The sequence below is a fragment of the Monodon monoceros genome, unplaced genomic scaffold (assembly GCF_005190385.1).
Source record: "Monodon monoceros isolate NGI ecotype Baffin Bay Population unplaced genomic scaffold, NGI_Narwhal_1 Super_Scaffold_3, whole genome shotgun sequence".
NCBI classification, from domain to species: Eukaryota; Metazoa; Chordata; class Mammalia; order Artiodactyla; family Monodontidae; genus Monodon; species Monodon monoceros.
Window position 1 is genome coordinate 65,964,907 of NW_021703780.1, and position 13,102 is coordinate 65,978,008.

The window sequence follows — 13,102 nt, forward strand, 5'->3', positions numbered from 1 at the left end:
TCCAGTTTCTGTGTCGGGGGAAAACACCTGTCCTTCCTTGGTGACAACCCCCTGCCCCCCAACCCCCAACGCCAAGCCCATATGTAGGTGTGTGTACCAGAGGGACCTGGGATTAGCATGTGCTCATTGGCATGCATCTGAGCTAGCCTTACCTCTACTGACACCTGTGGAAGAAAGGGCAGCACCAGGGGAACGTGTAGAGATGCTGTGCCCCTAAGTACATGTTAGTGTGTGCGTTATGGCTCTGGGGCTAAATCTGGGTGCAGCCCCCCTCTCCAAATCCCTCAGTACAGTGTGGCGATGCAGATTATCCACCACCCCTACCCAGGGGTATCCTTCCGCACTCTGCTGCAGGAGGGAAGAAGACTCAAGAACATCTTCTCAGAGCTGTCCTCCCTCTGCTCGGGCTCCAGCTCCTGCTCCCTCCTATGCAGCAGCCAGTTTCAGGAGCCTCTTCCCCAGCCTCCTCCCTCCCAGATCCCCCTGCCAGCCCCAGCCTGTCCCTCAGGGTTGACCCTGAGTCCCTGGTCCTGCAGCCCCACCCCCCACCCCAGATTGGTATCTCTTTGCCATTAATGCCCTTTGCACAAGAGAGTGGAGATTAGTGGAGGGGTGGGGGGGAGGTCAGGGCTGGATGTGTGTGGGGTGTAGTGGTTTTAAAGGTCATCTGCAGGAAGGAAGAGAATGTCCCATCCTCCTCTGATCCTACCCCCCCACACTCCATCTCTTCCTTCTAGTGACTCAGGCCCCAGCTCGCACTTGGGGCTGAAGACACATTCCCCCACCCCAGGCCTGGCATGTGGACGGAACTGCAGTTCATGGATACGGAGAATCAGTGTGAGGACAGGGATGCAGCAGGCTAAGCGCTCCACCTATCTCTTACGTGCCTCTTTACCTATCTCCCAGTGGACCCCACTACCCTAGGGCCAGCCCTCCCGCTCTCGCAGATGGGAACCCATAGCACTGTGCGCACCTCCCGGGGCTCAGTGACCTTCCCAGCCCAGTGCCTCATGCCTGCTGCTCTCTGGGACGCAGTCTGACTTGGGGTGGAGGGGGCCAAGAGGCAACTGCTCCAGCACAGGGTGGGAGAGCCCGAGGATTCAGCACCACGCGGCGGACAGCGCCGGGCCGGTGCGCCTGAAGAGGAGAGCGTTGGAGGAGTCTGGGGGGAGGCGGAGGCCCGGTTGGCCGCGGGAGATCTGGAATGGGGAGGAATGGAGGAGGGGCTGAGGGCGGGCCGGGGCCGGGGGCGGGGCGGGCCGCGATTGAAAGCTGCAGGTTGAGCGGGCGGGCGGAGAGCGCAGAGCTGCCGAGCCAGCGAGCGAGCGAGCGAGCGAGCGAGCGCTCTAGCGGGAGCTGGAACCCCGCGCCCCCGGCTCCTCTCCGTTTTTCTCCGCGCCAGAGCCGGGCGCGCAAGGTAGGGTAAGCCTGGTGGTGCCGCGGCCGCCACCGACCTTATCGATCCTGACCCCACGTCCTGGGGTCCCACGGGCCCTCGAGTTCTGGGGCTCCTGGGGCTGAGACTGGCCAGGGCGTCCAGACAACGCTTGGCAGGAGCCCCGGGAAGCGGGAAGACAGCCCTAGACGTCCCGCCTTTCTTCCCCAAAGAACGCACGCTCTGCATCTCGATCCCTCGTTCTTCCTGCCCCTCCGTCCTTTGGTCAGTCTTTCTGTCTGTGCCTCTGTCTTTGTCTCAGCCTCCCAGGCTCCATCGCTCCCTCCCTGAATTTTATGGCCCAGGCCCCCAGGCTGCCCCCTTCTAGGGTTCTCTCTCCCTTCAGGGTTCTGTCCCTTGTTGGAGCTTTGGTCCCAGCCCCCCCTGTGGGAGGATCGTGGTCTTGACCAGTTTGGACCTCAGCCCCCATCTGGGTCCGTGTCCCCATCTGTGTTGGGCTTCATGCTTACCTCTCTCTCCTGTTTGCCTGCTTGAGCTGCTGCTTTCTGGCTATACACAGGATCGCAGTTCTCCTGGCCTAGCCCCAGTGGCAGACTAACCCTGGGGAGCTGAGGGGGCAAAATGAAGAGCCCCAGTCTCTGTGGCCAGGATATGGGGTCCTTCAACTAGTTCTGCCCTTCTTCAGGCTCAGTTTCCCTCTGCTAGCCTTCCCAAGCCTGTGTGATTGTGACAACCTGTTTGGGATGGGTGTCTGGGAGGGCAGCTGGGGCACAAATATAGGGTGCAGAGTGGAAGAGGGAGGCAGGGTCTCTGAGGGCCGGGGCCAGGATGGACAGGGCCCTGAGACCAAGGATGGGGAGTCTGGAGATGGTGACTTTCTCTGCTTGGTTCTGAGCTGAAGAGAAAACGAAAGCAAAAAGTCTCAAACGGCAGTCTATATAGCGCTAGCGTGTCCAAAATCTCACCTTGAGCCCTGTTTTGAGATTTTGACCAGATGGACTGCCCCCCCACCCCTGACACACACATACACTCACATCTACTTTCCCTGTTGACTTTAGGACCTGTGGTCACTTCGGTGTCCCTTTCTAGGGCCAGCCTCTCTACCTTGTTATCTAACTTCCAAAGCCTAGAGTCTCTATTACTTCCCCAGTCAGGGGGTATTGGGGATGGCTTTTTAAGAACGAGAGGCTGGGAACCTTGGGTGCTCACCTGGGCTTCAGTTTCCTTAGAGGTTGGAGGCTAACTACCCTTTGTTCTCAGCCAGCGATGGCTCCTCTCTGGAAATCCAAGGCCCAGGATAGGGACTGGACTCCCAAGTTTGTAACTGTGACCTTTTGCTGCAAAGCTGTTGACTTTGGGGTCCCGGGAGGTTTTGGCAGGGTGTTGGACATTCTTCTGGGTCTTCTGTTTTCTGTTTGGGCCTTTCCTCTCTGTAATCCTCCATCTCTGCTAAATTTGGGATGGGCACAGAGCCCATCTCCAGCCGCAGATCTGGGCAGGGCTGAGAGACAGGCCAAAGGGGTGTCCCAGGAGTTTCTCATCCTAGTTAGGGGCACCACCTCTCCCTGGCTCCTCAGTCCCTGGGAAAGGAGTTTGGGGGAGTCAGAAGGGGTAGCCACTCTCAGGTTCCACTGTTCCCTACCTGTTTGTCTGTCTGTCTGTCTGTCTGTCTCTCTCTCTCTCTCTCTCTGCAGGAACTGGGTCCCTCCTCATCCTTTTCCTGTCTGTCCTTTCCTGGTCTATTTATACCTCTCTTTGCCTTTGCTGCTTCTGCCCTCACGCCCTGGAGGCCCAGGTCTGCTGGACCCATCCATCCCCTTTGGGGCCATGGGATCACTGCTTGGGTTCCTGGCTCTGCTGCTGCTGTGGGGCGCTGTGGCTGAGGGCCCAGCCAAGAAGGTGCTGACCCTGGAGGGGGACCTGATTCTGGGTGGGCTGTTTCCGGTACACCAGAAGGGCGGCCCAGCAGAGGAGTGTGGTCCTGTCAATGAACATCGCGGCATCCAGCGCCTGGAGGCCATGCTTTTTGCGCTGGATCGTATCAACCATGACCCAAGCCTGCTGCCGGGCGTGCGCCTGGGTGCACACATACTCGACAGTTGCTCCAAGGACACACATGCCCTGGAGCAGGCACTTGACTTCGTGCGTGCATCACTCAGCCATGGTGCCGATGGCTCACGCCATGTTTGCCCCGATGGTTCTTATGCCACCCATGGTGATGCTCCCACTGCCATCACTGGTGTCATTGGCGGCTCCTACAGCGATGTCTCTATCCAGGTACACGGGGGCTGTTTAAGTGGGGGCTGGGGAGGGAGGCCAGAGGTGGGGACCTGGAATTCCTGCTGAGCAGGGGCTCTGGGCTACCATGCATTAGAAGAGGGACTAGAAGCTTCCTTCGAGTAGCTTTTTACAGAAGACTAAGAAAGTGCCCCTGTGGCAAAATGGGAGTACAATTTTAGAGACTGTGCAAGGAAAGCATCCCACTTCCAACACATACGCACACACACATCTGATGTTATACAGCCCTAAGAAACTTAATAGGCGTTTTGAATCCTGGCTCTCCCACTTACTGTGTGACTCTGGACATTATTTCTCCTTCTGTGCCTCAGTTTCATCCTTATAAAATGGGACTCATAATACTTACCACTCTTAGGGGTGTGGTGGAAATTTAATGAGTGGGCCTGGCAGATCATAACGGCGTAATCAACATTAGCTGCTATTGTTATTAAGCCATTTCATAGATGAAGAAACTGAGGCTTGGAGAGAGGCAAGGCACAAGTCCAGGTGCTCACAAAGTGGAGACGTGAACCTAGGGCTCTCAGCCAAGGACCTCCGGGACTGTCAGGTCATCTGTCTTTGGATTGGAAAGGGGTGGAAAATAGAAGCCAAGAGCAAACCAGAGAAGAGAAACAGGGGTTGGGGACCCAGAAGGAAGAGAAGCAGGATGTGTGTGGAGGTGAGGAGGAGGGTACCCAAGGGTCTTCAGTGGGTGTAGGATTTGAAGGGGTGGAAAGGGGAGGGAACCAGGTCCTCCCTCCTCCTGTTCTCCCACAAGGGGTCAGCAGAGGGCTCAGCTAATGTCCCTTGCCACATCTGGCTGCTTTAGCCCAGGTGGGATCCTCCCTGTCCCTGACTGGGTTCCTCCTCTTGCTTGGACCCTTACCTTCCTGGTGCCTGACATAGGCTGCTGGAAGGTGAGGCCAGAGCTGGGATTGGGGTTGGGAGTGTTGCAAGGAGGGCCTTGTCTGGGGCCTCAGCTTCCTTTAGGAGGCCAGCAGAGGGCATTGCCATCAGAAGCAGGGCCAGGACCTCTGACCTGGAAGGCTTGTTTAGGAGAAAGGAAGCAGGAGTCTAAACCATGAAGGCAGCTTCTGGCCTGGGGTTGGGGAAGCCTGCTCATACCCCTATTGCAGGGAATGAATGACCAGTCCTACTAGTCCCAGCTACTGGAAGTGTCCAGCAGTAGCTTGGACAGGTGTGGCTGTAGCAGCACCTACATCTGCAGCCCTGGGGGTGCAGGGGCAGGGATGGGTAGGCAGCCTCCCACCTGCTGATGTCTGCAGGGGCCTCTGGGGTGCTTTCCCAGCACCCACTCCTCACAATTCTCTTCAGGGCCCCATGTATTCATCTCCAGGAGCCCAGCTACCTCTCTCCAACCCCAAGTTGCCTGCCTCCTGCAACAGGGCCCACACCTCAACATCAGTCTGCTTTTTCCTTGTCTGGGTCAAAGCAAAGCTCAGTCCTTTATCCATAGGCTGCACCTGCCTGTTAATGATTCCTCCATATTCTGGCCCCTTCTCTCTTGCCAAAACCCCTATCATCTTCCAGGCATTGTGGCTTCACATACATCATTTTTATCTGCTCATCAACCTTGTAAGGCAGGAATGAGAAACTGAGGCTCAGGGAGGTTTGCTAACTTGCCCAGGGGCACAGAGTTAGAAAGTACAGGGAAGGCATTGACACTGTCAGAGTAAAAACCTGTGTCCCAGTTGCAAATACAGGACCTAACTCCCGCTTGTGGAACCTGGGCCATGCCCTGCTCTCACCTACCCACCATCCCACCTGGTCCTTGGCTGGACCCCACTCTTAGGGGCAGGTCCCAGGAATCTGGGGGTGGGAGATCGGCTGCCAGGCAGGCGGTGGTAGGCAGGAAGCCTTGTTTATTTCAGGTTCAGGCATCCAGTGGAGACCAACTCTTGGGCTCTCAGAGCTATGGAGCCCTCAAATCTGGGTCTTCCTGGGGGAGTCTTTTCCTCCTTTCTCCATCATCCCATCAGAATTGACTCCGGGGTAGAGAGCTTAAGAGCCCTGAGCATCCCACTTGCCATCTAGGGCCTACTTTTCCCTGTACAGCCAGTGGCCAACCTCTCTCCACCCAGGACTTGGGCCTTCCCTTAGCTCTCTCTCTTTGTTACTGCCATGAGTCTGAAGGGAGACAGCAGAGGGGTTCAGGTGTGGCTCAGGACCCTGGTGCCTTGGCCCTGGGTCTTTCTCAGCCCTTGGGAAGGGATAGAAAACTCCCTGCCACCAGGGGGAAGACACATCAAGACAAGATATAGGTCTTGGGCTTCCCTGGTGGCGCAGTGGTTGAGAGTCCGCCTGCCGATGCAGGGGACACGGGTTCGTGCCCCGGTCCGGGAAGATCCCACATGCCGCGGAGCGGCTGGGCCCGTGAGCCATGGCTGCTGAGCCTGTGCATCGGGAGCCTGTGCTCCGCAACGGAAGAGGCCACAACAGTGAGAGGCCCGCGTACCGCACAAAAAAAGAAAGATATAGGTATTTTGGGAGAGGGAGACCTCAGGGCCAACCACATGGGCACTTGATTCCAAGGTCCAATAGCTGTGGGGGCACATCCGTCTCCAGCATTTGACTTGGTCTCTATCTTCGCCCTCTCTACCCCTCCCCCAGGTGGCCAACCTCCTGCGGCTATTTCAGATCCCTCAGATCAGCTATGCATCCACTAGTGCCAAGCTGAGTGACAAGTCCCGCTATGACTACTTTGCCCGCACGGTGCCCCCTGACTTCTTCCAAGCCAAAGCCATGGCTGAGATTCTCCGCTTCTTCAACTGGACCTACGTGTCCACTGTGGCATCCGAGGGCGACTATGGCGAGACAGGCATCGAAGCCTTTGAGCTAGAGGCCCGTGCCCGCAACATCTGTGTGGCCACCTCGGAGAAGGTGGGCCGTGCTATGAGCCGCACAGCCTTCGAGGGCGTGGTGCGAGCCCTGCTGCAGAAACCCAGTGCCCGTGTGGCTGTCCTATTCACCCGTTCCGAGGACGCCCGCGAGCTCCTCGCTGCCACCCAGCGTCTCAATGCCAGCTTCACCTGGGTGGCCAGCGATGGCTGGGGGGCCCTGGAGAGCGTGGTGGCAGGTAGCGAGGGCGCTGCTGAAGGTGCCATCACCATAGAGCTGGCTTCCTACCCCATCAGCGACTTTGCCTCCTACTTCCGGAGCCTGGACCCGTGGAATAACAGCCGGAACCCCTGGTTCCGCGAGTTCTGGGAGCAGAGGTTCCGCTGCAGCTTCCGGCAGAGAGACTGTGCAGCCCACTCCCTGCAGGCTGTGCCCTTTGAGCAAGAGTCCAAGATCATGTTTGTGGTCAATGCGGTGTATGCCATGGCCCACGCGCTGCACAACATGCATCGCGCCCTCTGCCCCAACACCACCCGCCTCTGTGATGCAATGCGGCCTGTCAATGGGCGCCGCCTCTACAAAGACTTCGTGCTCAACGTCAAGTTCGATGGTAATGGTGCTGGCCAGTGTCCACCAGGCAGCTGGCCCTCGGAGGGTGAAAGGGAACAGGCCCTCAGGTTCTAGTACACGGCTAAGAAAACATAGCCCATAGCAAGTAAGAGCATTACCCAAGGGGCTGGTGTCAGAGCCAGAACAAGGACAGCTAGGCAGAGAGGACTCCAACAGGAGCCAGGACTAAGGTTCCACTTTCTGAGTTCCTTCCAGAGAGTAGATGTCTGGCCTGGTCCTTCACTGTGAGGATCTCTGGTTCCTGCTTGGGCCTTGCCCTTTATCTCCTGTCTCTTTATCATGCAGGGAGTAGGGATCAGGAGACCTCAAGCCCATTGTCAGGCAGCAAAATATCAGTGAGAGTCAGAAGGAAGGTGCATCAGGATGACACACTATTTTCCAGGAAAATTTCTATTCCTAATCTTGGTTTTCCACTCAAGGTGGCCACAGTCTCTTCAAACCAAAAGTTATTTTAATAGAAGTTCCAGCTTCAAGAAAAATAAATGCCTCAGAACCATCGTTGTGCTTCAGGAAGAATCACTGTGGGAACAGTGAGAGAGGGTGCCAGGGCTGACAAAGCTTGGAGTACTGGACCAGGATCAAGAGGAATAGTAATTCCAATAAGACTGACATTCAGAGTTATGGGAGAATCAGAGTGGGGGTTAGTGTTGCATTTGGGTCTGATTGGGTTGACATTAGAACAAGGCTGAATTTAGCCCGCTGGGCTAAGTGGAATTTATGGTAGGGCTCAAGTTGGATTTTGAAGACTTTTTTGGGTAGAAAGAGTAGGGGCTGCGGGGGACCTGCATTCAACACCAGGCTGCACCATTCACCACAGGGCCTTAAGTACATGATCTGCTAACTTGAACACCATTTCTCACTGGGACCTGGGATGACAGGGGTACCTGCCTTCTGAGCCTGGCTGAGAGATGTGAGGTTCACAGGGGAGTGGGGATGGGGAGTAGAGTGATTTGTGTGCTGCCTGCCAAGCATATTCTGGTGAATATTGGTGGTTCCAGGTGACCACTGAGGTTGGGATTCAGCTTGCACTGGGATCAGTGTTAGGACTGTCCGGGGCTGGAGCTGGGGATGTCATTGATGGGATTAAAAGTAGGACCAGGACTAGACCTAAGGTCGAGTTTAGCCTTAGGGGGTCTCCATGGTAGGTTTGGGGAAAGGGCTGTGGTGTGTGTTGGGATAAAGTTGGGGTCTGGGGTCTGGGTTGGAAGGTCTAAGGCTGGGTTTTGGGAGTCATGGTTGGGGATTGGTGTGGGCATTAGGTTTGTGGAGGTGCCTGGATTTTAAGGTTGGGGTTCTATTTGGGGCTTAGGGTTGGGGTTTGTTGTAGCCTCTCATTTAGAAAAATGGCTGGGGTTAGGCTGGCTTTAGTGCTGGGTTGAGGATCAGAAGGATGAGGGCTGACCTAAGCTTTGGGGTTTGAGTTCTATGTTAGGGTTGAGGTCACATCAGGATGACCCACCAATCCAACCCTCTCTTCCTTCCCTCCCTGACCCCAGCCCCCTTCCGCCCAGCTGACACCCACAGTGAGGTCCGCTTCGACCGCTTTGGGGACGGTATTGGTCGCTACAATATCTTCACCTATCTGCGGGCAGGCAGTGGGCGCTATCGCTACCAGAAGGTGGGCTACTGGGCAGAAGGCCTGACCCTGGACACCAGCCTCATCCCATGGGCCTCCCTCTCAGCCGGGCCCCTGCCCGCCTCTCGCTGCAGTGAGCCCTGCCTCCAGAATGAGGTGAAAAGCATGCAGCCGGGGGAGGTCTGCTGCTGGCTCTGCATCCCCTGCCAGCCCTACGAGTACCGGCTGGATGAGTTCACCTGTGCTGACTGTGGCCTGGGCCACTGGCCCAATGCCAGCCTGACTGGCTGCTTTGAGCTGCCCCAGGAGTACATCCGCTGGGGCGATGCCTGGGCCGTGGGACCTGTCACCATCGCCTGCCTAGGCGCCCTGGCCACCCTCTTTGTACTGGGCGTCTTCGTGCGGCACAATGCCACCCCAGTGGTCAAGGCCTCTGGCCGGGAGCTCTGCTACATTCTGCTGGGTGGTGTCTTCCTCTGCTACTGCATGACCTTCGTCTTCATTGCCAAGCCATCCACAGTGGTGTGCACCTTACGGCGCCTCGGTTTGGGCACTGCCTTCTCCGTCTGCTACTCGGCCCTGCTCACCAAGACCAACCGCATTGCGCGCATCTTCGGTGGGGCCCGGGAGGGAGCCCAGCGGCCACGCTTCATCAGCCCTGCCTCGCAGGTGGCCATCTGTCTGGCCCTTATCTCGGGCCAGCTGCTCATCGTGGCTGCCTGGCTGGTGGTGGAGGCACCAGGCACGGGCAAGGAGACAGCCCCTGAGCGGCGGGAGGTAGTGACATTGCGCTGCAACCACCGCGATGCAAGCATGCTGGGCTCGCTGGCCTACAATGTGCTCCTCATTGCGCTCTGCACACTCTATGCCTTCAAGACCCGCAAGTGCCCTGAAAACTTCAATGAGGCCAAGTTCATCGGCTTCACCATGTACACCACCTGCATCATCTGGCTGGCCTTCCTGCCCATCTTCTATGTCACTTCCAGTGACTACCGGGTGAGCTACCTGCTCCAGGGTGGGCTGAGGCCTGGGGGTGGGTGGGGGGCAGGGTGGAGTGGGACACAGGACCTTCTATTTCCTGATATCTCATTTAATCTTCTGATAACTCTGAGGCTCCAACAGGTTAAATCCTCACCCAGGAGCACACAGCTTGTGGTGGCCCAGTTAGGAGTGGACCCCAGGGGAAGGTGGGAAGGTTGAGTGGGGCCTGGGGAAATGGCCATGGAGGTGGAGGAATTAGAGCTGAGAAGAGATTTCAGGACTCAGATGTTATCTCCTAACCTGGGTGGAGGTGGCGGTGCCGAAATGTGTCCAAATCAGCAGAGGCTCTACCCTGCTCCACTGAGGGGTTGGCTGCAGAAGGGGAGCCCTGGTCTCTGCTTTTGTGGAGCTCCCAGACTAGCAGGGTGATTGACCAAAGAGCTGCTGACTGGTTTAGGTTGACAAAAGGCCCCAGTGAGAATACAGAAGAGGGAGGTGTGTATGTGGTGGTGGTGGTGGTGTGTGTATGAGTGTGTAGGAAGTCAGAGAGGGCTTTTTGGAAGAGGGGTCCTTGAACTGGACTCTGCAGCACAGGCAGGTGGGAATAGGTAGGGTGGAGGAGGTGGGGAGGGCAGCCAATACGGAAGCTGATTGGAGCAGAGGGTCTGCATTGCCCTCCCCCTCGCCTGGAGTTGAGGTGGGGGGGGTGTACATGGTGGAAAGGTAGGCAGAGGTGAGAGTGAAGCAGAAATGGGAATGGCAGAGCTATTAAACCAGCAGCCCCAGAGGGTACAATGCTTTGATGCCCCTTGGAGCTGTGCAGTGTGGCGTGGTGCCCCCAGAGCTGTGCAACTCTGGGATTGAGAGATGAAACCAGGGAGGTCAGGAAAGGTGAAGCAAAGAGGGGGAGGAGATCTGGGGTGTAGGGTTCAGGAAGGTCAAAGCAGGTGAAAACTGTACCCCAGTTGGTGGCTTCCTAGCAAAATTCCAACTGGCACTGAGTGCTCAATGCGTCTCCTCAGCTTCAAGGGGCAATGGCTGCTTCAGATGGAGTGGTCAGGGCAGACCTCCCCAAGGAGGTGACAGGTGAGCTGAGCTCTGAACAATAAGAGGTTAATCTTGGGTAATCCTCACAATTCTGGAGTAAATTCTGTGGCTCTCCCCGTTTTACAGATGAAGAAATGGAGACTCAGGGAGGTTCAATTCCTTGCCTAAGGTCACTCAGCTTGGGAGTATAGAGCAGGGTCTGAGCTGACAATTTTAACAATTAAAGGAGCAGGAAAATTGAGGCAAGAGCCCCTGCAAAAGCCCTTTTCCTCAGGACAGAGGTATGGTGGGCAGTGCCGGTGGCCAGGGACGGCTGGGTGTGGCTGCTCTTGCACCTGCTGGGCCACCTGCCTGGGCAGTGGAGGCTCGGGCTGGGGAGGGAATCTGCTCTGACTCAGCCTGTATTTGCATATGATTTGCATTTGCATGCCAATCATAGGTGGCTAAGGACTTACCTGGCATGTACACACACAGTACCCACACACACATGCGTGCACACACGTATCCCTACGCTCGCACATGTGCACATACCAGCACACCTGGCAAACATCCACATCTTCCCACACATCCATATACATGCATCCTATACTTACACACACAACTGCACACTCTCACCACCCCCTACACACACACACCCCGTACAGATATTCATGCCCTTACGTGCATGCACTCCATACCTGCACCCCTACACACACCCGCACACATACACATGCCTGCACACCCACTCCCACATGCACTCTGCATGTTCACCCCCACAGCTGGTCGTCCTGGAAGACGGTGCACTGGGGCTGATGCTGGGACTGTGCCCAACCTTCCTAAAAATTCTTTGGAGCTTGGCAGACGGACCAAGGTCCAGTGTTGGATGCTTACGGTATCCCCTGCTCCTTACCCCACCTCCTGGGCAGGGTCCCTGGGGCCAGGCCCAGGCCTGTGGGACAGACTCATCCTTGACCTCTCCCATCACAGGTGCAGACCACCACCATGTGTGTGTCCGTCAGCCTCAGCGGCTCTGTGGTGCTCGGCTGTCTCTTCGCGCCCAAGCTGCACATCATCCTGTTCCAGCCACAGAAGAATGTGGTTAGCCACCGCACACCCACCAGCCGCTTCAGCAGTGCAGCTGCCAGAGCCAGCTCCAGCCTCGGCCAAGGTCAGCGTCCATCTATTTCTAAGACCCCTCTCCACCTGTGCCCCCTCTCCCCACCTTAGTTCCTCATCATGGGGGCAACTCCCTAGCTTGCTGAGATTCCTTGGCTGGGGGTGAAGTGCCCCCTAGATGAGGCTGGACAGGAGAGGGTGTGTGGGGGATGATGGTGAGCTGCTCTCCGCCGCCCTGCTTCCCTACTGTATAAGGGACCTTGGGACTGGCCCCAACCTCCAGCTTCCTTTCCCTAGGGTCTGGCTCCCAGTTTGTCCCCACTGTTTGCAACGGCCGCGAGGTGGTGGACTCAACAACATCATCGCTTTGAGGATCCCCACACTCCTGCCCCGACACGGCTGCTCCCCAGAAGCCAGCGCAGACCCGTGTCCAGGGCCAGGAGGAAGATGGCTGGAGCACTGCAATAATGCCAACCCTATGCCCGCCCCCAGTGCCACTTACCAACCTATTCACTCAAACCCTTCAGAGTCAGAAGTCAGAGTCCTTGGTCTGGGAGCCTCTGTAACGACCACCAACTGCCCTTGCAACTGTGTTCCCTCCTTGCCAGGCCCAGGACTTGGAAGGGAGCAAGCCAGGGTCCACTCTGCACTGGAACAGGATGGATGAGGACTGAAGGCCCCAATCCCCAATCAGCAAAGGTGCTTCCAGCCCTGCCCCTCCCTCCTTCTAGGGCCTTTTAAAATTTTTATATAAGTTATTCTGGGATGGGGAGGGGGGTCAAAATGGGGGCCGTCGCGCCTCCTGCACAGTAGTTTGTCCTGTAGTTTATTTTGTATTATCTGTAAATAAAGTGTCTTTATTAAAAAAAAAAAAAATCACTCTTTGCCTCTGATCCAGGGAGGCCCCTCACCCCCACCACAGCCTCTCAACCTTCATTTTGCCAGTATTTGTTCACTCTGCTCTGTGCCTATGCTAGGAGGATCTGGTGGCCACAAGACAGACACAGTCCCGCCTGGTGGAGACACAGAAAATGAATAAGCCATCCTTCCTTGAAAGGAGCTGCTACAGACAGGCCAAGGCACTACTGGGGTGAGGATGGGAGATTTAAATGGACACAAGCTCACCTGGCAGTCTGGGGGAGGACGTGGACGATGTGGGTGATGGAGCAGGCGGGGAAGCTGACTGTGACCCTTGGGAACTGTGGGCTTTTCCATTGTCTGGCCTGCCTGGCACTTGGAGG

General features: G+C 56.7%; 1 protein-coding gene across 1 annotated transcript; it reads left to right on the forward strand.

Moving 5' to 3' along the window:
• Positions 1 to 1,314: 1,314 nt before the first annotated feature.
• Positions 1,315 to 12,723, forward strand: GRM2 (glutamate metabotropic receptor 2). Its single transcript, XM_029243048.1, has 6 exons — positions 1,315 to 1,417; positions 3,091 to 3,673; positions 6,305 to 7,142; positions 8,659 to 9,734; positions 11,733 to 11,913; positions 12,159 to 12,723. The coding sequence occupies exons 2-6, from the start codon at positions 3,224 to 3,226 to the stop codon at positions 12,230 to 12,232; spliced, it is 2,619 nt and encodes an 872-aa protein (XP_029098881.1). The 5' UTR covers positions 1,315 to 1,417; positions 3,091 to 3,223; the 3' UTR covers positions 12,233 to 12,723.
• The last annotated feature ends 379 nt before the right edge of the window (positions 12,724 to 13,102 follow it).